This window comes from Dendrobates tinctorius, unplaced genomic scaffold, assembly GCF_039654945.1.
Source record: "Dendrobates tinctorius isolate UK_male_01 unplaced genomic scaffold, ASM3965494v1 ptg000203l, whole genome shotgun sequence".
In the NCBI taxonomy this organism is placed as follows: Eukaryota; Metazoa; Chordata; class Amphibia; order Anura; family Dendrobatidae; genus Dendrobates; species Dendrobates tinctorius.
In genome coordinates this window covers 19,168,339-19,193,251 of record NW_027361870.1, presented here as the reverse complement: position 1 = coordinate 19,193,251, position 24,913 = coordinate 19,168,339, and the positions used below count along the sequence as shown (strand labels likewise).

At 40.4% G+C, this 24,913-nt stretch overlaps 1 protein-coding gene across 1 annotated transcript in view; it reads left to right on the top strand.

The window, feature by feature from the left end:
• Positions 1-24,555, top strand: part of PLCB1 (phospholipase C beta 1) — a 1,254,316-nt gene extending 1,229,761 nt beyond the window's left edge. The window contains exon 32 of the mRNA XM_073553862.1: positions 23,183-24,555. Within this exon, the coding sequence (XP_073409963.1) occupies positions 23,183-23,419 (237 nt within the window). The 3' untranslated portion in view covers positions 23,420-24,555. The remainder of the gene's footprint in view (positions 1-23,182) is intronic.
• Positions 24,556-24,913: the final 358 nt, after the last annotated feature.

Genomic DNA, 24,913 nt, shown 5'->3' with positions numbered 1-24,913 from the left:
ATACCCCAATACTGAGCCTCTGCTGCCATATGTGTCCGGCTCCCTATTACTGCACTTGATACCCCAATACTGAGCCGCTGCTGCCGTATGTGTCCCTATTACAGCACCTGATACCCCAATACTGAGCCTCTGCTGCCGTATGTGTCCCTATTACTGCACCTGATACCCCAATACTGAGCCGCTGCTGCCGTATATGTCCCAATTACTGCACTTGATACCCCAATACTGAGCCTCTGCTGCCGTATGTGTCCCTATTACTGCACTTGATACCCCAATACTGAGCCTCTGCTGCCGTATGTGTTCCTATTACTGCACCTGATACCCCAATGCTGAGCCGCTGCTGCCGTATATGTCCGACTCCCTATCACTGCACTTGATACCCAATACTGAGCCTCTGCTGCCGTATGTGTCCTTATTACTGCACCTGATACCCCAATACTGAGCTGCTGCTGCTGTATATGTCCCAATTACTGCACTTGATACCCCAATACTGAGCCTCTGCTGCCGTATGTGTCCCTATTACTGCACTTGATACCCCAATACTGAGCCTCTGCTGCCGTATGTGTCCTTATTACTGCACTTCATACCCCAATGCTGAGTCGCTGGTGCCGTATGTGTCCCTATTACTGCACCTGATACCCCAATTCTGAGCCACTGCTGCTGTATGTGTCCCTATTACTGCACCTGATACTCCCTATACACACACGGCTCTGCTCCACACCCCCTATACACACACGGCTCTGCTCTGTACACCTTGTGCACAAGCAGCTCTGTTCCATACACCTTGTACACATGCGGCTCTGTTCTGTACACCTTGTACACACGAGCTCTGTTCCGTACAGCTTGTACACACGCACCTCTGCTACGTACACGCTGTACACACGCACCTCTGCTACATACATGCTGTACACATGCGCCTCTGCTACGTACACGCTGTACAAACGCGGCTCCACTGCTGGCACCGGGGCCCCCCACTGCCTTCTCAGGGGCCCATAGCGGCTGGGTGGCAGAGTAGGGAGATCGATTCTCCCTGCTCTGCCGCAGAATGTAACTGTATGGGCACGCTGTGCACGCCAATGCAGTTACAGTAGCGTAGCTCTGTGGGCCCCCTCAGAGCTCGGGGCCCGGGGCGACCGCCCCCTCTGCCCCCCCGGTAGCTACGCTACTGATTCATGTGCAATAAATGACTGATTGCGTTTGAATTTACTTTAAAACCACATGTTCATTCATATTGCTCTTTATTGACACAGCAAAGTGTTGACTTTATATTACTACAGTAAGGCTAGTTTCACATTTGCGCCTCTTTGTGCAGCGTTTCATGCACAATAGAAACGCATGCAAAAAACGCATCATGCGTTTTGCATGTGTTTGCGTTTTTAGGCGCATGCGTTTTAACCAGTTTCTAGCCATGTTAACTCTTAAAACACATGCATTTGTAACGCAGGCATGCGCATGTCCATGCTCACACTTGCGTTCCCATAGACTGTAATGCGTTATTTTGTCACATTCCGTGCGCAAGTATGCGCATGCACTTTTTGATGCCGTTGGACAGACCCAAAAATGCAACAGGTTGCGTCCGGCGCGCCTAGGCACACACCTTAAAAAACCGCATGCGTACTAAAACACATACGAACACGTGCAAACGCAAGACCATGCGCCCACCATGTTAAACATAGGTGCACATGACACATGAGCATGGACGCGCATGATGCGCTGTGCTAAAAAACGCTAATGTGAAACCAGCCTTAGTGATACTAGACCTTCTAATGTGAATCAACCTTTATCACATCTGCTATGCCAAATTGATAATTATTTTTGAGGTTTATGGGAAATTGTGCCATGTGTAGGACCAGGTGACGAAACCTTAAAGAGGACCTGTCACCTTCACACATACTATAGTATGTTAGAGTAGGAGAGTGTATATATGAATAAATATGAAAAAAATTACCTTTGGAAGAATAATGACTATAATTATATGAATTACGCTATGAGAGAATCAGTTTATGGGAGCTGCCATATTGGGATTACCAGCTCAACGTTCTGTGTTCTAAAGATACACGCCTCCCAAATTGCTCATTTTGCCTTTCTACCCAGCTAATTTTTTCTCTTTTCCATTAGGTCTATGACATCACATGATTAAAAACTGACTAGCTGAATCCTATGAAGGTTTATGTAGAAACAGGAGGTCAATTTTCCCTGTATGAGTCATGAGTCACTGCAAAAGTCTCTGGCATGGGGGAGGAAGGAGCAGCTGGGTCAGGAGTTGAAGAGGGAAATGATTTTAGCAGGGAAAAGAGACCTCCTATTTCTATATAGAGCAGAGAAAAGAGAAGAATTAGCTGGGTAGAAAGGCAAAATGAGCAATTGTAAGTACACAATGCTACATAATATGATCACTGCAATATATTAAGAGGATAAAAACTTTCATGGTGGTTCTTTAAAGTGATTCATTTTTCATATTTCTCTCTATATAATTTATACATTGTTTTACATCTATTTTTTGTCAATAGTCATGAAATGTTTCAAGCACAGTTTTATAATCTGTTTTTGCAGTAAGTAACATGTCAGACATAATCAGACGTAGAAATAAGAGTGGCTGCTGCATAAGTCTTTTAAAAAAAAAAAAAAATCAAAACTACATTTACCGACTGCTCGATGGAAAGCGGCAGATTGTTGAGCCTTTTAAGTAGGTCACATGTCGTATAGGCTGAAAGTACTTTATCCTTTTGCCATCTGGCAACACAAGTAACATCCGATTAACTCAAAGTATAGAAAGTTGGCCATGGTTGTGTCATCGATATAAGCGGCAGGGGCGAGCCTGCACTAATGAGTTGTGCCTTCATCATCTCCCCGGTGTATTGTAGTATACACGGCAGCTGCCTCTCGGGATTACCAAAAAGTATACAAAAGCTTTAAGCACCTGTCTGACACGGAGATGAGAAATGTAGAGTTATGTCAGTGATTTCTAGGTAGAACATCATTGTGCTCATTCAGATGGATCCAGCATAGAAAAAAGATGTTTCCTCAAGGCTACCTACGTGAAGAAATAGACTTTTATCCCTTATGATTAGTCATGGATTTTGATGTCTGTGCTTGAACATTTATAAAACACGTTGCCTATTTGTAGTCATTGTGGCAATTATTTTCCTTGACTGCCGACCCGAGGGATGAAGCTGACAGAACTTACTTTAACCTAACAAAATATATTAATTGGCGCACATTAAAGCTTAACAATACAGAAATGAAATATCACAGATAAAAAGGCAAAAAAGCAAGAAAGTTGCTTTCCTTTTTTTTTCGTAAACCATCAATCATTTTTCTGTTCAATATATAGCAAAAGTGATGCCAACGTGGATAACCTGAAGACTAAATTGGTTACGTCAATTGAAAAACAGATGTAACTGTTTTCCTGTCTAAATAAAATAATAACAATTTATTATAATTATTTATAAAGGTGTTGAGACATCTGAAGACTTTAAGTTTAGTGTGACCAGTCATTTTACTGTAGGAAAAATGTGGCATTTCATGCCATCTATTTGAATGGCTCCCACTGTGGCAGAATTTTTAGTATATCCTCCCGAATAAAAGACACTTTTTTGCAGTAGTTCTGCAATTAATTTAATGAGGGCATTTGGAAAGCAGTTTGCATATGAGAGAACCTCTTTAATATTATTGCAATAAAAATCATTACAATTATTGAATTACATTTATAAATACTTTTGCTAAAATGATATATGAATTAAAATGATCATTTGGTAACTATTATAATTATGCAGATTAATATTGATTTATGAAGCTGACACCTTAAAGGGAATCTGCAACTAAATTTTTGCTGCCTCATATGACAGTAGCATAATGTAGGAAATGAGACCCTGATTCCAAGGATGTATTACTTGGTTTACTGGGTGCTGTCTTTGTGAGCTTTTAACTGTAGCATGGAGCAGAGCTCAGAAAGGTAACCCCCGTCCACAAGAGACTATGTACATTGTATTTTGACACTAAGCTGCTTATCAGAGGAGGGGGCTTGGTCGGACCTCTTGGCTCCAGGGAGCTAGTCCAAGCTGTGATAATCTCCTGGTGATAAAACATTAATTGTATATAAACAACAGCGCACAGCCTAATAAGTGACATGTCCCTGAAATCTGTGTCTCAGCCCCTGTCTCAAGCTGTCCTCAGATTACATAGCAATATTCTACTGACAGATTCTCTTTAAGAATTTAAAGAAGTCTCTTTGAAAAAAAAATTCCCTTAACCCCTCTGATTATGTATGTGATGCAGTGCTTGTGCATCAAGCTACCTACCGATTGCTGTCTTCCTTGGTTACCAGCGCTGCTCCTGTCCTCTTCTGGCCCACTTGACCTGCAAACAAGCTAACTGGCTCACACAAGGGTTTATGTGTGGAGCTGAAGTCTTTTTCTCAATGTAAGTCTATGGAGGCTTGTTTTTTTTCACATAGACTAGCAAGTTTTGCCCCGCACAATGTGCTGAGTTTTTGGACTGCAAAAGGTGCATATATTGTTCATGCACAGGGGCCCTCTTCTGTCTGCGTCCGCTTCTGGGTTCTTGAATGACGTTCGATTAGGCGAGACAATAAATCACGTTATACAAGACAGTCCAGATTTGCATCTAAAACAAGATTGTTGTTTCAGGAGCACACGCGGTAGCGCAAACTAAACTAAGACCTGTGTTTATGACCAAGTAACACAGTGCAGGTTACAGTATACAGAAGAATCAAACATTTGTAATGCGCCACTTTTCCAACAATGGACTTAACTCGAAATCTGGGAGGAAATCGAACAATTTGTCATAATATCCAATGTAGAGAGTGAGCGTGTTATTTGACTTTAAACACCAAACTGGTCAGATGTGTCTTGAATCTCGTGGATTTTGGGTATGAAGGTTTATTTTTGTTTTTTAATCAGAGAGATCAGAGAGTTCCATGGGGACTCCATAGTTTTTTCAAGTAGCTGGGAAATGAATAACGGCAATAAATATCATCAAGCAAATTCTAAATGTTATTTTCCAGTTTATTTTCCAGTTTACAAACAGCCCATCCACTGATCAAAGGACTGGTGTTATGGGATCATGCTGAGATTCATTGGTTATTCACCCAGTTGAATTGTTTGTGGACTGAGGTCAGCAAATCGCTTTATCTTGGAGGCTTATGTATGGGTACCGTTACACCTAGCGACTCACCAGCGATCCCGACCAACGATATGACGCGGTCAGGATCGCTGGTGCATCGCTAGGTGGTTGCTAGTGAGCTGCCACACAGGCAGATCTCACCAGCGACATCGCTGGGGACGGGGATTGCTACTTACCTGTCAGACGCGGCGATCCTGCGTCCTCCCGCCCGGCTCCACGCGTCGCTCATCGGCGCCACAGGAAGCCCAGCAGGAAGTGGCCGACGAGGAATGGTCCAGGAGCTTCTCACGCGATCAGCGATAACCAGCGGGGGAGTCGGTCGGAGGTAAGTATCACATGCAGCGATATCGCTAGCAATATCGCTGCAACGTCACAAAATCAATGACTTTACAGCGATATTGCTAGCGATATTGCAGTGTGTAACGGGGCTTAAGAGCATTTCAGTAGTCCCGGTGTTTATCAACATTGATAGGTATTTTAGTAGAGTTATACTAATGGCAGTTTCTAAGAGTCAGTTCTCCATTATTAATTACATCCAATTTGTGCAAATTACATTTGCATAAACAAATGTAGGAAACAAGGTAATATATCACAGAGATATGTTTCACTCTCCATTTTTGAGGCAGATACAAATATTGCTGCTGTTTTTCAAAGTGTTTTGCTTGTCCTGGGGCTGGATTCATAGCTACACTGCTCAGTGATGCTGCAGATTGGTCTCATGTTGCTGCATGTTTACATATGCTACTTAGAGAAATGAGAGCAGAAATCCCTCATGTATGTGTGACCTGTTATGAATGGATCACCGAGGAGGAGAGCGCAATAGGCTATGCCACCAGAACACCAGAGAGGTTGGTCGTTCAGCGGATTGCAGACCCCTGATCTTAACAACACAACTAGCAGTAGCCGTGGAGCGTTCCTACATTGCCCTAGACACCTTGTCACAGCCGGAGGACTAACTAAGCCTAAAGACAGAAAGGTGAAATCTAAACTGCCCCGGAGCAGATCCCCAAAGGAATAGACAGCCCCCAAACATATATTGTCGGTGAGACAAGATGAAGCACAAACACAGACAGAAAATAGACTGAGCAATTGATGGGGCCCACACTGACTACATAGGACAGGACAGAAAAGGCACTGTCTGCAATCACGCAAAAACCCTAATAATTCCAACATGACTGAAGTACAAAAAACTGAGGTTTGAACAAACTCGCCCCCCACTATATCAGCACTCAGGTGTGAACTGGCGGCTAGCAACAGGCTAATACAGCAGGGGAATGAGCAAACAAACACAAGATACAAAAACACAGGGTAGGAGCCAGCAGCCCCTGGGGGAGCAAGCTGACCCCTGACAGCAAGGCAAAAACAGATGCAAAGGGTTTAGCAAATGACACTTAGCTGAAAAAATGCAGGATCAGGCAGGAGACAGAAATCCTCAGTAAGCAAAGAAAGGAGTATCACCGGCAGTCACTGAGAGAAGTCTGCTCGCTTATGTAGTCCCAGTCACTACCACCACTCCTCCAATTATCTTCTGCAGCTGTTGGGTTAACATCATGTTGACCAGCACCACTACCAGCAGTATCCACCAGAGGGAGTCTTGCCTCAAAAGTCGGATCAAGAGAGCTCACAATAGTGACCTGTGAATGAAAGACATTATAACAGCTGATCTTCACCTGCTATGTAGGAGACAAATGACAAAAATAGATTTAGTTGACTTAGGGGACTTGAACCTGGGATCTTGTTCTATATGTACAGTACGAAGCATGGCAGAGTCTGCCATTACAACCCATCTGTATCCTGTAATTGTGTTATGGGAAGAATGTGGGCCAGTTCACATGTGTACTGGGAACTAGTCTATTTAAATACCACTGTCGAAAATTGACAGCAGCAGTTAAATGGTTAAACTGCAGCCATCAGAGCAGGCATCACCCAGATATAGTATGAGTTCGGTTCCTGCGCCTGCTCCACCCACGTGCACCAAACTACTTAGTCCTACATCTGAAAATGGTTAAAAGCAATTACTGCTTATCAGAAAAAGCATTAACCCCCTTAACGACCGCCGATACGCCTTTTAACGGCGGTAATTAAGGGTACTTAAACCACAGCGCCGTTAATTCATGGCGCTGTGGAGAAAGTAAATAGCGCCCCCCATTGTCGGATTTTCTCCGGGGTCTTGGCTGTCGGGGGTAGCCGAGACCCCAGAGAACATGAATCAGGTTGTTTTTTACCAACCCCGCTTTTGCGATCGCCAATATTAACCCTATAACGGCGACCGCAAAAAGCCGCGATTTTGCATTTAATTTCTCTTTCCTCTGATGTGATTGCACATCAGAGGAGAGAGAAATAAGGTCCCCGATCCTCCCCTGTACCTCCCGGTGGTCCTCTGTCCCCTTCCGGTGGTCCTGGGTCCCTGCGGTTTCCTCCGGTGGGCGCCGCCATCTTGGATCCGGAGAAAATGGCGGGCGCATGCGCAGTGCGCCCGCCGGGAATCTGCAGGCTCCAGCCGGCAGATTCCATTCATTCATTTTGATCACTATGATAAACTATAAAAAAAATAGTAAATAGCCCCCCCACGTTTATCACCCCCTTAGATAGGCAAACATAATGAAATAAAGAAAATATTTTTTTTTTCATTTTTCCATTAGGGCTAGGGTTAGGGTTAGAATTAGGGTTAGGGTTGGAATTAGGGTTAGGGCTAGAATTATGGTTAGGATTGGAATTAGCATTAGGGCTAGGATTAGGGCTAGGGCTAGAATTAGGGTTAGTGTTAGAATTAGGGTTAGGGCAAATTAGGGTTAGAATTAGGATTACAGATTAGGGTTGGGATTAGGGTTAGCGTTGGTTGCGATTAGGGTTAGCGGTGTGTTGGGGTTAGGGTTGGAGCAAGAATTGAGGGGTTTCCACTATTTACCAACTTTGGGGGTAATTTCTCCTGTTACCCTTGGGAAAATCAAAAAATTGGGGGCTAAAAAAGTCACTTTTGTGGAAAAAAAATACTTTTTATTTTCACGGCTCTGCATTATAAACACATCTAGATCAGCTCCTTGGGGTCTAATTTCCAAAATGTCACTTTTGGGGGGTTTATACTGTTTAGGCACATCAGGGGCTCTGCAAACGCAACATGACGCCCACAGAAAATTCCATCAAAGTCTGCATTCCAAAATGGCGCTCCTTCCCTTTCAAGCTCTCCCATGCGCCCAAACAGTGGTCCCCCCCACATTTGGGGTATCAGCGTACTCAGGACAAATTGCACAACAACTTTTGTGGTCCAATTTCTCCTGTTACCCTTAGGAAAATAAAAAATAGCGGGCTAAAAAATCATTTTTGCCGAAAAAAATTATTTTTTATTTTCACGGCTCTGCGTTTATAAACTTCTGTGAAGCACTTGGGGGTTCAAAGTGCTCACCACATCTCTAGATAAGCTCCTTCAGCGGTCTAGTTTCCAAAATGGTGTCACTTGTGGGTTTTTTCACTGTTTAGGCACATCAGGGGCTCTCCAAAAGCGACATGGCGCCCAATCTCAATTTCAGCCATTTCTGCATTGAAAAAGTCAAACGGTACTCCTTCCCTTCTGAGCTCTGCCGGGCACCCAAACAGTGGTTTCCCCCCACATATGGGGCATCAGCATACTCAGGACAAATCGCAAAACAACTGTGGGGGTATGATTTCTCCTGTTACCCTTGTAAAAATAAAAATTTGGGGGCCAAAATATCATTTTTGTGGAAAAAAAATGATTTTTTATTTTCACGGCTCTACGTTATAAACTTCTGTGAAGCACTTGAAGGTTCAAAGTGCTCACCACACATCTAGATAAGTTCCTTAAGGGGTCTAGTTTCCAAAATGGTGTCACTTCTTGGGGGTTTCCACTGTTTAGGAACATTAGGGGCTCTCCGAACGCAACATGGCATCCGATCTCAATTGCAGCCAATTCTGCATTGAAAAAGTCAAACGGCTCCTTCCCTTGCGAGCTCTGCTGTGCGCTGAAAAAGTGGTTTACCCCCACATATAGGGTATTGGCGTATTCAGGAGAAATTGCACAACAAATTTTGTGATTTATTTTCTCTTTTGCCACTTGTGAAAATAAAAAAAATTGGTTCTGAATTAAATTTTTTGCAAAAAAAAGTTAAATGTTAATTTTTTTCCTTCCACATTGCTTTAGTTCCTGTGAAGCACGTAAAGGGTTAATAAACTTCTTGAATGTGGTTTTGAGCACCTTGAGGGGTCTAGTTTTTAGAATGGTGTCACTTTTGGGTATTTTCTGTCATGTACACCCCTCAAAATGACTTTTTAAATATGATGTGATCCCTAAAACAATGGTTTTGTAAATTTTGTTGTAAAAATGAGAAATCGCTTGTCAACTTTAACCCTTATAACTAAAAAAATTTTGTTTCCAAAATTGTGCTGATGTAAAGTAGGCATGTGGAAATGTTATTTATTAAGAAATTTATGTGACACATCTCTCTGATTTAAGGGCATAAAAATGTAAAGTTTTAAAATTGCAAAATTTTCAAAATTTTCGCCATATTTCCATTTTTTTCATAAATAAACAAAAGACATATCGAATAAATTTTACCATTAACATGAAGTACAATATGTCACGAAAAAACAATCTCAGAATCAGCGAGATCCGTTAAAGCGTTCCAGAGTTATAACCTCATAAAGTGACAGTGGTCAGAATTGTAAAAATTGGCCTGGTCATTTAGCTGTAAAATGGCTCTGTCACTAAGGGGTTAATATCACTGTTATTGGGGCCAACAAAGTCATTCTTTGTTGTTTCTTGGATGCTAGACCAGCATCTTTTTTCAGATGCAGAAGCTTTGTCCATGAATTAATGGGTAAAGGGTACAATTTTCAGAGTATATATAAGTGTTTTAGTCTCTGACAGTAATGCAAAATGAAAATTGTTAATTATCGCACTAGAAAAACAACAGAGACGGTAAATATACAGTTTCTTCCATTATTTGTGATGGATTAGAGATGACTCCAAACATTAGTAGATCATCTCGCGGCCTAATTAACATTCCATTATCTCTAATTTGGCGCCTTATCACCACCAAACCTGTGTGTTGACTGCCTTGCAATTATACTACTGGCAGTGCAATTGGGGGACATGAGATCTAGATCCAGAAAGGATAATGTGAGCCCTCCCATCAGACCAGACAATTTTGGCATTGAGAACCCAAAGAATGGTGTTTTGAATTTGCCTTCTTGAGTTTTTTACATTTTTCTGTTTAGGTCAATGTAGCTGTAGGAGAGTTTGCTTTCTGTAGAACGACTTTTATTTTGCTTGCGTATCAGCTAATAGAACATATATAACTTTATAATCTATATTTTATATATTTTTTATATTGAGGGAAAAGGTGAAAAAACTCAGCCATAAAAAATGGTTAAAAATGTACCGTACTTTGATGTTTTCAATCATTTTTATACATTATTTGTTGCTTTAAGATGTACTATACTGTTAATTGTATTTCTGGTGAAAAATATGGTGACAATTTAGTGTTTTATGTTTTGCCCCAAGGTTTTTTTTTTTACTTTTTATCACGTATGTAATATATTCAAATATAATCACTGTGTGATTTTCCAGTATGGGGACTTTTATGTGACTTAAACTCATGAATGATTCAATATGGAATCATCTCAATCTGCTTTCATTTGCATGATGCGGGGTCGGGAAGTATATTTCTATTTTGTGTTTTTAGCCAGGAAAAAAATCTTTTTCCTGTTTTTTTTTGTTGTTGTTTTACCGTTTTTTGTCAATACAGAAACTAACCAATTTAATATTTTCCTGTAAGATTACGTTTCCACATTATTTGGTGTATTTTTGGTGTTGTGAGTAGATGGATCATGAGTAGTTGTCTGACTTCGCCCCCTCCTGTGATAAGCAGCTCACTGTCAATAAAAAATGTACATACAGAGCCCGGTGTGGGCGAGGATAGCTTTCTCAGCTTAGGTGCATTTTACATCTAAAGGCCCCGTCTCACATAGCAAGATCGTTAGCGAGATCGCTGAAACATCACAGATTTTGTGACGCAACAGCGACCTCGCCAGCGATCTCACTACGTGTGACACATAGCGGCGACCGGCCCCCGCTGTGATATCACTGATCGTGCTCAAATATCCTAGGTCATTTTTTTATCGCTGGTGTCCCGCTGGCCAGCTTGCATCGCTGTGTTTGATGCCGATGAGCGACCTTGTTGGCGACTCAGAACTCAGGGACGCAGGCGTGAGTCGTCAGAATAGCTGCTATGTGACAAGGTCCCAACGACCGCCGAGGTCGTTATATGGATCGCCGGATCGTTGCTGCATCGTTGAGCAGATCTGTCTGTTTGGCAGCTTACTAGCAACTATGTAGCGACGCACCAGCGATCCTTACCAGGTCGTATCGTTGTTGGGATCGCTGGAGCGTCGCAATGTGTAACGGTACCCTTAGAACTCTCATTGTGTTACAACAGAGGCCCCCAGTAAGCTAAGGGATGCATTGTTGGACTCATGGTTTCTTTTCCTATATTATGCTGCTTTCTGATGAGTTAGCAAAAACCTGCTGACAGATTTCCTTTAGCAAACTGCTATGCTCACATGGCAAAATTTTTAGTAACCAGAGGAGCTAGTTTAAGTACAGTCTTTGGGCACAGCAAAGTCGAAATGTGACCTTGTTTTTAGTGACCTTATCATTACATAGTTTAGAGGTTATTATTCATCTTTTAAGGGGATTCCCACAAAACACATTTATCATTTATTAAAAGATAATATGAGAGTGATTTGACCATACACATTAAATGATCTCCAACCAAACTGGCCGACATTGCTATGTGAATGCGTTTGTCTCAATTCAGTATTTTGGATTTCAATATAACCAATCTTTTGTTCACAATGGACAAAAACTGGTCCATGAGCTGCGCAGCAGTGACTTATTGCTCTTTTTCTCCATATTGAGAGCACATACAAGCCTACTGTGAATGGGCACTAGGGTGACCACATAAAATCGATGTCGGAATTTTGTCCGTCTGGACCCCACAAAACGATTCCCCTTTCCAGATATTGAGAGAGCCAAAATTTGAGCTCGATCAAACGACGTTAACCCGTGCCGCTCGTCGCTCAAAGTTTGAAAAAATGCAAATTGAGGTTTTTTAAGATTTAGGTATTTTGCATAGTCTGTTAGACTATAAAGAATGTGACAACAACATTGCAGAAATAGCCCTGACCAAAGTTTCGAACCATTTTTGGTATTTGAATGCAGATTTGGTGGGATTATCGTTTTTTGATCCCACCATTACAGACAATGAAAAGTTGTTAATGGCTAATAAATTGCTCAGTAGCACAGATGAACCATCAGAGCACGCTAGGGTTGTAAAGCCAAAAGTTAGGAAAGAAAAATTAAAAGCGGTAGGAAGTAACCGACTTTAACGACCTTCTGACAAAAGATGAAGAACAAAAGCAATATGTCCTGCAAGTTGTAAGCAAATGCCGAGCATTATATTCTGACGTTTCAAAAACTACTTTAACAAAAGCTCTAGAATAGATTAGATAACTATGTAAAATTATCAACTCATGTAGGTTAGCGTGCTCTGATGGTTCATCTGTGCTGCCGAGCAATTTATTAGCCATTAACAACTTTTCATTGTCTGTAATGGTGGGATCAAAAAACGATAATCCCACCAACTCTGCATTCAAATACCACAAATGGTTCGAAAATTTGGTCAGGGCTATTTCTGCAATGTTGTTGTCACATTCTTTATAGTCTAACAGACTATGCAAAATACCTAAATCTTAAAATACCTCAATTTGGATTTTTTCAAACTTTGAGCGACGAGCGGCACGGGTTAACGTCGTTTGATCGAGCTCAAATTTTGGCTATCTCAATATCTGGAAAGGGGAATCGTTTTGTGGGGTCCAGACGGACAAGATTCCAACATTTTTTCCCCCCCATATGAGATCCGGTCACCCTAATGGGCACAAGGGAAGGATCAGGAAGAATAGCCATCAGTTTTAGTCTGGCCCATTGTCTGATCATGAAATCATTATTGCATACATCCATCTTTCCTATACCCAATATTACAATGCCACACTTCTTATGTCGTGTGCATATTCTGTATGGTGAAATATATGTCGAAAACTTTGGAAAAAAACACTATTGTCATTTGTAATACATGAGACAAGACTGGCACAATTCTCTTTTCTTTATATAATTTTCTAATACTTGTATAATTTTCTAATGTCTTGTACAATTCTATAATACTTGTGTTTTTCTTTTTCATATGGGGCAAGAAAATCATGATCATTGAGAGAAGTTTGTAATCAGCAATCATCATGTGGTAAGTTTTACATTATCTGCTGTTCAATGTATGAAGAGTAGAGATGAGCGGATCATCCAAAATTCAAATCTGCTTGTTCATGTGGATTTTAACAGGGAATTTGATTAGCTGAGAAGTTATTCTCTATAAATTGCATGTCCCTTGTTACACATAATAACTGTAAAAACTAAAAAATAAAAAAAAACTTATACTCTTCTTACCGCTCACCTCACCGGCTCCTCTGCTCTTCACCGTCACGTCGGCATCTTCTTATCACCACCGTCAGCTCTGAATCCTTGGGCCTCGTCACTCTAGGTTGGTACTTCCAGCTCTAAAAAGTCCCAGGAAGGCTCCGCTTAAATGCATGTTAGGGCATGATGCCATGGCATCACAATGTGCGCCATGAATTTGCACACACAGGCATGGAAATGTACAAGATCTCACCAAAACTGGAAGTCGTGACCTAGTGTGAAGAGGCTCGGGGATTCAGCACTCGTATTGGCGATAAGAAATTTTGATGAGGATCGGACAGGTGACAATGAGGAGCGGAGGGGTATAAGTAAGTATAAGTATTTTTAAAGTTTTAAAGGCCATGCGGCTCAGCAAAATGGAGGCCAGCAGCCACAATTTAACTGAGTCCGCTCTGCAACAAATTACAAAAAATCCACATTTTGGCAAAAGCAGATCTTTTAATATTATAATTTAATTTCAATATATATTTACTCATCTATAATAAAACAATGTTATTGTGTATTACTGATCAAAAGATTGTTGTCAAAACATTTGATTTATGTATGTGACTATTGTAAGTCTTTTGTGTGTTCTTTATGTTATGTTTTCATGATGACAAAACTGCCATGAACTAAAAACACTCTCCTGCTATATAGATTTGTGTCGATTATGCTAAGACACTCGGCTTCACCTCTGTCAGAGTTTTAGCCAAGTGTCCTGCGGCTTGCGCTCCACCACAGCTGTTAACAATACCACACCAATACCATTAACAGAGTTGCAAATGATGAAGCCCACAGCCGGCCTGGCCCATCTGGCATTTTCCAGAATTGCCAGATGGCCAGTCCGGCCCTGGTCAGTGATGTATTTCACAGATATGAGTTCATTCTTAACCATGAGAAATAAAATAAATGATTGCATTTAATAAAAGTTCTATAAACTCATATTGTATCATGTAGTCTATTATGTATAGTCATGGGAAAGGCTAATTGTGGATTTGGAAATCTTTCTTCTTTGGGAACCTAGTTCAGCTTTTGACTGCTGAGAATTTTCTTTGAGTACTGGGTAAGCTATGTATGTTCCCTTGTAGAGCTTCATGGGAAATAAGCCCGCTGGTTATGGCAATTGTATTAGGAGTTTTCAGTTGATAGCATGGGATGGAGAGCGAAGTTTTAGTTTTATTTTAGGCTATATGATACTGATTCTGTTATGCTATTAAATTCCTTTTTGTGATTTGATATCTTGATTTTGAACTTAAGGAGCAGACGTATCATATGTATTAGGATTAAAAAAAATAACTAGATGGCATGGTAGAATCATCACATCTCTCTAATGCTGACTTCTAAAATAGTACTCTAAAAATGTAGCACAAGTGGCTGCTACTGACTAAAGGCCCCATGTGTGACAGCGATCAGCGAGCGGCCCCCCTGCCGGTATCGCTGATCGCTCTTGGAAATCTCTGGACATTTCTTTAGTCGCTGATCTCCCGCTGGCCAGCACGCATCGCTGTGTGTGACAGGCGGGAGACCAGCAATCAGCGATAAAATAATAAAAAAAAAAAAAAAATATTACTATTCTCACCTTCCGACGTCCCGCGCAGCATTCCCGCCTCTTTCCACGCTCCGGTCCCAGTAATCCTTTGCAAGAATGACCGCGAGACTTCGCGATCCAGTGAGAACAGACGTCATTGCGGTAATTCTCGCAAAGGATTACTGGGACCGGAGCGTGGAGAGAGGCGGGAATGCTGCGCGGGACGTTGGAAGGTGAGAATAACAATATTTTTTATTTTAATTCTATTTTTGACATGAATCAGCGCTGAACACAGCGATGCCGCACGCGCGGCGTCGCTGTGCTAATCGCTGGTGAAGCTGTCTGTTTGACAGCTCACCAGCGATCACATAGCGATTCACCAGCGATCCTGACATGTTGATATCGTTGTAGGGATCGCTGGTAAGTCGCTTAGTGTGACGGGGCCTTAAGCATGAGTAAGGAAGCCACAGAGAACCTGTATTGGGCTATTGGATGGTTTGGATCCGACACGTGCAGAAGATACACTGTGAAGTCACTTGTACATCAGAAGAAAGTTAGACCTAGAAGGCTGATTAGATACAAGAAACTGAGCGTGTGAGGTCAAGGCAAGTTGCTCTGTGACATCACGAATTGTGTACTGTCCTTTTAGACACTTGTGGGAGGCAGAACAAGAAATTGGAAGCGTTTCAAATGTGCAAATATTTGACCCACTTGCTTAATTTTACCAGTTTGGTTTACAGATGGTGGTTTTATGGTCTCGGAAAACTCCTTTAATTCAATAAAAACAGAAGAGGCAGAGAAATAAGTTTCACGCGTGCTTTTTATAAAGGCCTGCTGATACTGCATGTCCAACGTAGATGTTTACTGAGAGGGAGTGCAGGCTGGTAGCTTTTCTATATTTTCTCTACCCTTAAAACTGGATTTACAGGTTTACGCACAACTTACTGTATTATTTCAACAATAGTCTCTTACATGTGTTCATTTGGTGTGTCGGCTTTTGTGTATTATCCCTAAGCATATTGCTTGTACAGTACAGACTGGCATATCCTCATCAACAGGCCTGTACTTTTATATACTCTTTTAGTAGGAACAATAGAAATTTCACAAACCAAAATCTTTCCTAAAGTAATGGAAAATGCTGTTAAATTACAAAAAAAAATCTCACTGTCGTGTAACAAAATGTTACTTGCTAATATTGTGCCCAAAAACGCTGTTTGTTTTGGACAATTTATTTATAATAATAAATTTTATTTCTATAGCGCCGACATATTCCGCAGCACTTTACATTTCAGAGAGGATTTGTACAGACAATAGACATTACAGCATAACAATAATCACATAGATTATAACAAATACCAAGAGGAATGAGGGCCCTGCTCGCAAACTTACAGTCTATGAGGAAAGAGGTATTTATTAGAAGGGTTTACTATAATTTGTAAGGGAACTGAACTAGAAATACTAAGTTCCCCATAAGAAGAGAGACATGAGGCAGATTTAGAAATATTGGCTTACGTTGAATTAGCCTAAATCTAGAAGTCTTACGGTCAATATGCAGCCAGTTTTGGTGCTCAGATTTGACACATTTTTTCCTATGTTAGACACTTTGTTTCTTCAAGACACCGATTGCGTGGTTTACTCTATTTTTTTGTGCCAAAAAGCTTGCCAACATTATTAATAAATCTAATGTATTTTACACTTTTTCCTAACCACTCCCATGATCTCAGTATACAATTCTCTATAGTATCAGGTAGAGTTACTATAGTAAAGTGTTGGGGGGTAGGGTTGTATTTAATTCCTAATTTAATATGTGACAAAGTGTTGTTACTGAGAAGTTGATCCATATTTTCCTCCTTTGTTTGGACAACCAACTATCTGTAAATTGCACATTAATTTACACCAATAGTAAAGGAGGGCAACTGTAGTAAGTAAAAGCACAGAAAGAAGCAGAAAAATCTGACTCTTACGAGCGTGGATAGGAGAATTGTAGCCCAAATTGCTGATTTCTGAGGTGGAGGAAACTCTTTCCAAATTGTTGGGCTTGGCAGCTTACAATAATTGAAGTAGGAGTGACTCATATAGTCATTCGATATTAATACTGCATAAATCTAGATGTGGGAAGCGGAGCACACAGTATGGTGATACCCTATGGAGAGAGAGTTGGTAAGCACTGGTTTTGGTTTCATTTGCTGGAGTTGTAACAGGTATAACTCCAATGTAGGCATAAGAAAAATAGCTGCTGGTGGATAAATCCTCCAGTAAATATTGGATTCAGTTGGATGAAACACGTAAGGTGGACTTTGCTGCTGGGGTAAATTGATTCTTCAACAACGATGATAGTAAGGTATTTTATTTACAACGCGTTTCAATGCCTTACCAGCATCTTTATCAAGTGAAAAAGCTTACCTGTATCATCCATCTGGATCCAATATTAATACTGTGACATTTTTGGAAGAGACATACACAAAGACAATATCACTATTCTCAAGTGGTCACATAGAGTAGGTAAAACTCATTCGCTTGTAGGATACAAAGGAAAAAGAGCCATCTCACCGACAGTAGAAGATAGGTGCTCGGAACTCCGCCCTGATGAGGCGTAATTGGCAATAGAAGTATTTTGATGCTCAAACTCCTTGAGATAAATTCCCAGATTAATTGAATCCTTGTTAAAACAATATGTGCTGCAAAACAGCACTTAAAGGAACAAGAGGCAAAGCTTTGACAAAGCTCACTGCTACGATCGAAACTCGTCGCTTTTCCTCTTGTTCATCTGAGTGCTATCCTGGAGCATGCATTGTTTTTACAAGGATTCAATAAATTTAGAATTTTATCTCAAGGAGCTGGAGCACCAAAACCTTTTTAAAACTGTTTCGCTCCATGCTACATTGGGGACTGTGTTCTTTATTTAGAAAGTGCTGTGGGCATGCATTGTTCTGTAAGGTGAGCTAGCTTTGTCCTCCATGTGACGCAGTGAAGTAGGCAGTTTTCTTGGCCTCTTGTGAACTGCTTTGGAGACTAGGATCACTTCTGAGTCCTAGTGTGGAAGATCAATTACTTTGAAATGCAATTACATAGTTAACCTCTTCACTCCAAAGCCCGTTTTCACCTTCCTGACCAGGCCAAATTTTCCAATTCTGACCAGCGTCACTTTATGAAGTAATAACTCTGTAATGCTTCAACGTATCCCAGTGATTCTGAGATTGTTTTTCCATGACATATTGTACTTCATGATATTGATACATTTAGGTTGATATTCTTTGCATGTATTTGTGAAAAAAAAAATGGAAATTTGCAAAAATTTCAAATTTTTCACAAACTTTGGAAGTATTTAATTTTCATCCCCTTAAACCAGAGAGTTATATCACATAAAATAGTTAATGAATGATATTTGCAACTTATCTACTTTACATCACCATCATTTTTAAACGTAATTTTTTATATATAGGAAGTTAGAAAGTTAAACATTTAACAGCAATTTCTCGGTTTTCCAACAAAATTTACATAATTATTTTTAGGAACCACATCATGTTTGAAATGATTTTGAGGGGGTATGTGACCGAAAATATCCAAAAGTGACACCATTTTATAAACTGCACCCCTCAAAGTGCTCAAAACCACATTCAAAAAGTTTATTAAGCCTTTGGGGGCTTCACAGGAATTAAAGCAATGAGGAAGAAAAAGCATGAAAATATTAAATGTTGCTTTAGCCCCAAATTTTACATGTTCACAAGGGTAGCAGGAGAAAATGGACACTACAATTGTGCAATTTCTTCTGAGTACACTGACACGCCATATGTAGTGGAAAACGGCTGCTTGGGTAGGATCTTGGAAGGGAACGAGCACCATTTGACTTTTGAAGCGAAAAATTGGCTGGAAAATAAAACAATAACATTTTTCCACAAAAAAAAGTTGCTTTAGCCCCAAAGTTTTCATTTTCACAAGGGTAAACAGGAGAAAAAGAATGGTGCAATTTGTTGGGCAATTTCTCCTGTGTATGGTAATAACCCATATGTGGTAAAAGAAAACTACTTTTGTGCCACAGTACAAAGCTAAGAATAGAATAAATAATAATAATAATCTGTTTAAATAGCGCCAACATATTCCGCAGCGCTTTACAGTTTGCACACATTATCATCGCTCTCGCCGATGGGGCTCACAATCTTAATTCCCTATCGGTTTGTCTTTGGAATGTGGGAGGAAACTGGAGAACCCAGAGGAAACCCACACAAACATGGGGAGAACATACAAACTCTTGCAGACCTCTATATTGTAGTGTAGATTTTGCTGTTATGCTTTGCGGGTGCAATGTCACATTGGTAGAGTACCTCAGGTGCCAGAACAGCAGAACATTCCCAAAAATGACCCCATTTTACAAACTACATCTCTCAATGAATTTGTATAATATTGCAATGATCATATTGACAACACATTAGGCGGTGAAGAATAAAATAATTACATTATTACCACAAAAATTTAGTTTTAGCCCCAGATTTTACATTTTCACACTGAGAAATCAGTAAAAAAGGGCATCAAAATTTGTCACACAATTTCTACTGAAGGTAGCAATACCCCATATGTGGCTGTTGTGGCTGTATATTACTGCTTAGCCACATAGCGAGACTCGTGAGGAACGGAGCGCTATTTGACTCTTAGAGCCCAGATTATCCTAGAATAGTTTGCAGACTCCATATACAGGGACCCTAAGGGCCATAACAGCAGAATCCCCCTCAACTGAACCTATTTTGGAAATTAAGCCCCTCTGGGAATTTATCTACAGGTGTAGTGATGATTTTGACTTCATGTGTGTTTTCTAGAAGCAAAGAGTAATAGATGTTGCTGACTGAAAACTGCAAATCTGCCGTTGTAATGACCAGAATGTTGCTGTGACTAGTACGTTGTAGTGACCAGTATGTTGCTGTGACCAGTATGTTGTAGTGCCTGTACTAACCAGCTTGGTTTTTGTCTCACCTGTCCTCCCATTTATTATTGCCTACAACTGGGCTAGCAGGGAAAGACAGGGAGAGCCAATGATGAGTTAGGGCACCACATTTCGTGATCTAATAGGGTGCCAACCTTCAATGCTAGGCAGAATCAGCAGTAGGCTTAATTATAGTGATGTCTAGTTATCCAGAAGTTCAGCTTTTACCTATCAGCTCTTTATAAATACCTACAAGGGAGACACCATCTATTCCCTATGAGAGGGGTATTATAATCTCCTTATTCATCTAATATCCATTCTCTGTTAGGCTATTATACCTTATCATAGATAAGGCTCATTACATTTCTATACTGTGTTTTCATCTATTATCTTTCACCTGTCTTTTCCTGCCTGCTTACAACAGGGACAGCTGGGGAAGACAGGGTCAACCGCCTATAAGTGGGGTGCCACATCTTGTACTTTTTTGGGTGTCAACCTCCGAGGTTAGGTAGAAACAGTTCTGCTTTGGCCTAATTTTTATAGAGTGTTGTATTCTATTCATGCATTCTTTTCTGAGTGTCTATTACACTGGGTTCGGTGTTTTTTAAAAAAATCGTAAATAAAAGCATTATTTTAAGGGATTACGATATTCAGTGGTGTCCTTCTCATAAGTGCACAAAACCGTGGTCAACCGCAGTTTTATGCACTCTTTAAAAGACATACACCGCCGAATCATAGCCCAGAATACGTCCTCAGTGCCCCCATCTGCCTCATTATAGGGAATCTTCTGAATCACATATTTCAGAGATTTACACTTAAACCCCGGTGTAAGTGCTCAGCGTACAGAGCAGAGCAAATATGAGCTGAGCTTTAGTGCAATTTTTGGGAGACAGAATGAGCAAATCAACAGCAGGTGAAGAATTTTTTTTTTTTTACGCTGTTCCTCATGCGATATTAATGATTAGGCAACTTTATCATTCGTGTTGGTGCTCTTACAGTGATACCAGATTTATGTCTTGTTTTTTTTGTTTTGCCGCTTTAACACAATAAAAACAATTTTGTAAAAAACATTGTTTTTGCATTGCTATGTTCCAAGAGTTCTAGCTATAGTTAACAGATCTGTTGGTGGCTTATTTTTGCTGGATAAGATAAGGTTTAAAGGGATACCATTTTAATTTAGATTCGGCAGTATGATGAAAAAGCATAGTTCTTGCCAAGTTTTTTATTTTATCAACGTGTTCACTGAAAGGGTTACGTGGTGTGACAGTTTTATAGATCGGGTCGTACTGAACTCGACGATACTACATACTGTATGTGTATTTTGTTTATTTTTGTTTTTACACTAAATATATGTATTTATTGAAGTCAATGCAAGAAAGTGGACGGCACCGCTGTTACCGTGCTAAGGTCCGTGGCTGGCAGCAGGCGGAGAGCTCACATCCAGGACTCCCGGGTGCTTGACCTCGTAGCAAGACGAATGTAGTTTCCAAGAGAAAAAGGTCGCACTCTGCGGGATAATGATGAATGTTTATTGACACTGAATTACATGTCACGTCGGAGATGTGAAGGAGAGTGTGTCAAATGGCTGACTACGGCCGTTTCACGCTACTCGAGCGCTTCCACGGGACCCGCAGAGTGCGACCTTTTTCTCTTGGAAACTACATATGTATTTATTGGCCTAAAATTGTTTTCATTTTTTAAGTGTCCAGTTTTTTCTCTTATTTTATTCCCGCTGCTGCCCTGAGTGTTCCTTTTTTTGTTCGTTTGTTTTTTTAAATCCACTATATGGTTCCAGAAATACAGGCACTATTCTTTAGTACTAATTTTTATGGTCTTTACCAAGGGGGCATTGCTGACTGGGCAAATTTGCAGAGCTTCTTAAAGACAGGTCCTCAGAGAATCCTGTGAGCAACAGCTACTTGGTAAAGTGTTTAAATGCCATAATAAAAAGGCCCGAATAAAAAGGCCCATATCTCTGGAATCGTATGGTGGATTTAAAAACTTCTTTAAATTGAGTTTTCAAGTCAGATACAAATTAGCCTGATTGTATGTTATTGCCCTCCGCAATGTTAAGACATACCAAGACTAACTGGAATGGCGCTTAAAGGCTTGATTTCTCAGCCATTGTATAAAATAATAGGTATTAAGCCAGAAAATGATGTTTTGATGCCGTTCTAGAGGCAAAGATTTCTCTTTTGTTCCTTCAGTTTGCACTTTGTTAAAGGGGTTTTTCCACTACGCAGATCACCTCTTCTGAATCACTATGTTTCCACCAGTAAAATAATAACATATAGATAGGATGTAGATCACTCTGAATAAAATTACGGTGCCGGGATAGGATACCACTTTATATGCTCAGTGAAGAAAGAATCTGGCACTCATCGAGTTGCAGGAAAATAATATCAGATTTATTAGCAAAGCAATCCAAAAATGGTGACATTTCGGTCGAAAGGACCTTCTTCAGACAGATTGCATATAACAGTGCTGTGGGAAATAGGGATTCAATTACCATAGGATTTGCCCTCAAATCCTATGGGTAGTAAAATAATAACGCTTATACTCACCTACCTACAGTGTTCCAGTACCTAATCACCTCTGGTATCCAGCAACGACCTTCTGTGGCAGTATATGTATAGACTGATCTATTGTAGTATCGGGCCGGGGTCCCACTAGCGAATTACATCCGATGTGATAGCATTGGATATGATATGCTAATGGCACTTGGCTCCTGAGCCGAATATCTGTGCTCCGATCCTCTCACATGAGATAATAGCAGCACAGCTATGGAGGAGACAGAGAAATTTAGATCTCCGTCTCCTCTGCCACCAGCGTCGGCAGGAACCGCACTGCACTCGGGTGATATCCAATATATAGACTTCTCTGGGTGAGCGTGATCTGAATTTGCATGATGCGACTTTTTTTTTCCTGTCCGATCGCGATCTGATCGGAGCAGGAAAAGAGAACAGAACCATAAGATTAAATTGGTAGGAATTCAATCCGATATTTAAGTTTTAGAATATGATATGGTAATAGAACATTTACATTTTCTTTTCTTTTTTTTTTTTAGTTTCAGGTTGAACTTGATCAGGAATACCAGGATAAATTCAAACGACTTCCAATGGAAATTCAGGAGTTTGTCCAGGAGGCTATGAAGGGAAAATTCAGTGAAGACGGAGAACACAGCTCTTCTCTCTTAACACCCGACAGTGGAAAGTCACCAGTGGGGAACTCGGGAAACCACAAAAGTCCAGATCATGAAGAAGAAGGTGAAGAAGAGCCTCCCGTAAAAGCATTTGATACATCACTTTAACCGGGACTTGGAGTTTGCAACATGTCTTTGTGCTGTCGGAGGAGTGCTTACACATTGCCTGTTATTTCTCTTTGGCAATTTGTTACTCCCTCTGTATAGTGTTACATGATGGAAGCTGACAGTGCTTTTTTGAACGCACACTTCCAAGAGAAGCAGTTTTCTATTGCACTCTGCTGTCCATTTTTTAGGTATTTATTAATATTCGGAGTCTTGGTGCATTTATTGTGAAGAAGTAACACGCATAACCCTATAAAGCTTTCCTTGTTGGTGTATCTGAATAGGCAAAAAAGTAACAAAAAGGTAACGTCCAGACTATACTAACTGTGTAGACTCCTAACATAGAGGGATAAGGCCAAATCAGGCCAAAACATAAGCAAGTGATGGTGACTACTCCACCTGGTCTTCGAGAGTTTCCCATATCAAGTAATCCACTGGCATCATTTATTTACCAGTATGGACGATGCTACCATTGGCCACAGTAACCACTGGAGGAGTATTCGGTGATATCTCTGGTTGTTTAGTTCTTTATGTACCTAAACTGCTCAATATTTGCTTTATGTTGCACTGAGAGATTGAACGTTTTGCTTTGCAAGCACTGGTTGCTTGCTCTTTTGATATTTTATGTATCTGTAATATAAGTGAATGATATTTTTTTGGGCAATATGGTCCCTAATCAGAGAGGAGACCATTGGAGCAAATATTTATTGACGTACAGTACACTATACCCACAGCATATCACATGAACACAGAGGTGTCGGACTTGTGGGGGTTTTTTTTTTACGGGATGCAGATTCCCACAGGAAGGAAGAAGTCAAGTGTGCATGTCAGAACAAAGAATACTAACCTCGAGGTTAGATTCTGCAAATTAGTAACAAAACAGGTGTAAGAAGCGTCGTTTTCTGTGGTATTCATTAGTGTTGTAATGTATGTTGAATCAGTCTTTGGATATAAATTTTAAAAAAAATATAGATATATATAAAATATATATTTTGCAGGATCAAAAATACTGATTTTAAACTATTATAGTTTATGTAAACTTTTCTGAAAACTGTACACAGTGCAAATAGGAAACCCTGGAGAAATGTATGTTCAAAATATTGTGCTGTATTCGGAAATAAAGTTACTAGTCGTTGTGACTACATTGTGCGTTCTTGGTAAAATTGTGAAATAAATATTTCTAGTAAAGGTGGCCTGTCACCGCTCCCGGCATGCCTGTTTTAGTAAATACTTGCATAACATAAAATAACAATTCTGGAGAACTGTTCCAACTCCAAGGCCTCCGACTTATCATTGTCTTTGCATTTTTTTCTGGAGTAAAAAAAATGGTTTAATTATGATTTTTATGTTTTCGCCTGATTTGTTGTTTAATTTGTGCCTTTTTTAAAGTTTACTTACTTGGTCTCATCTGTTAATTTTTTTCATTAAAGGGAATCTGTCACCCCATTTTTCGACTATCAGCTGCCGGCACCGCCATCAGGGGCTTATCTACAGCAT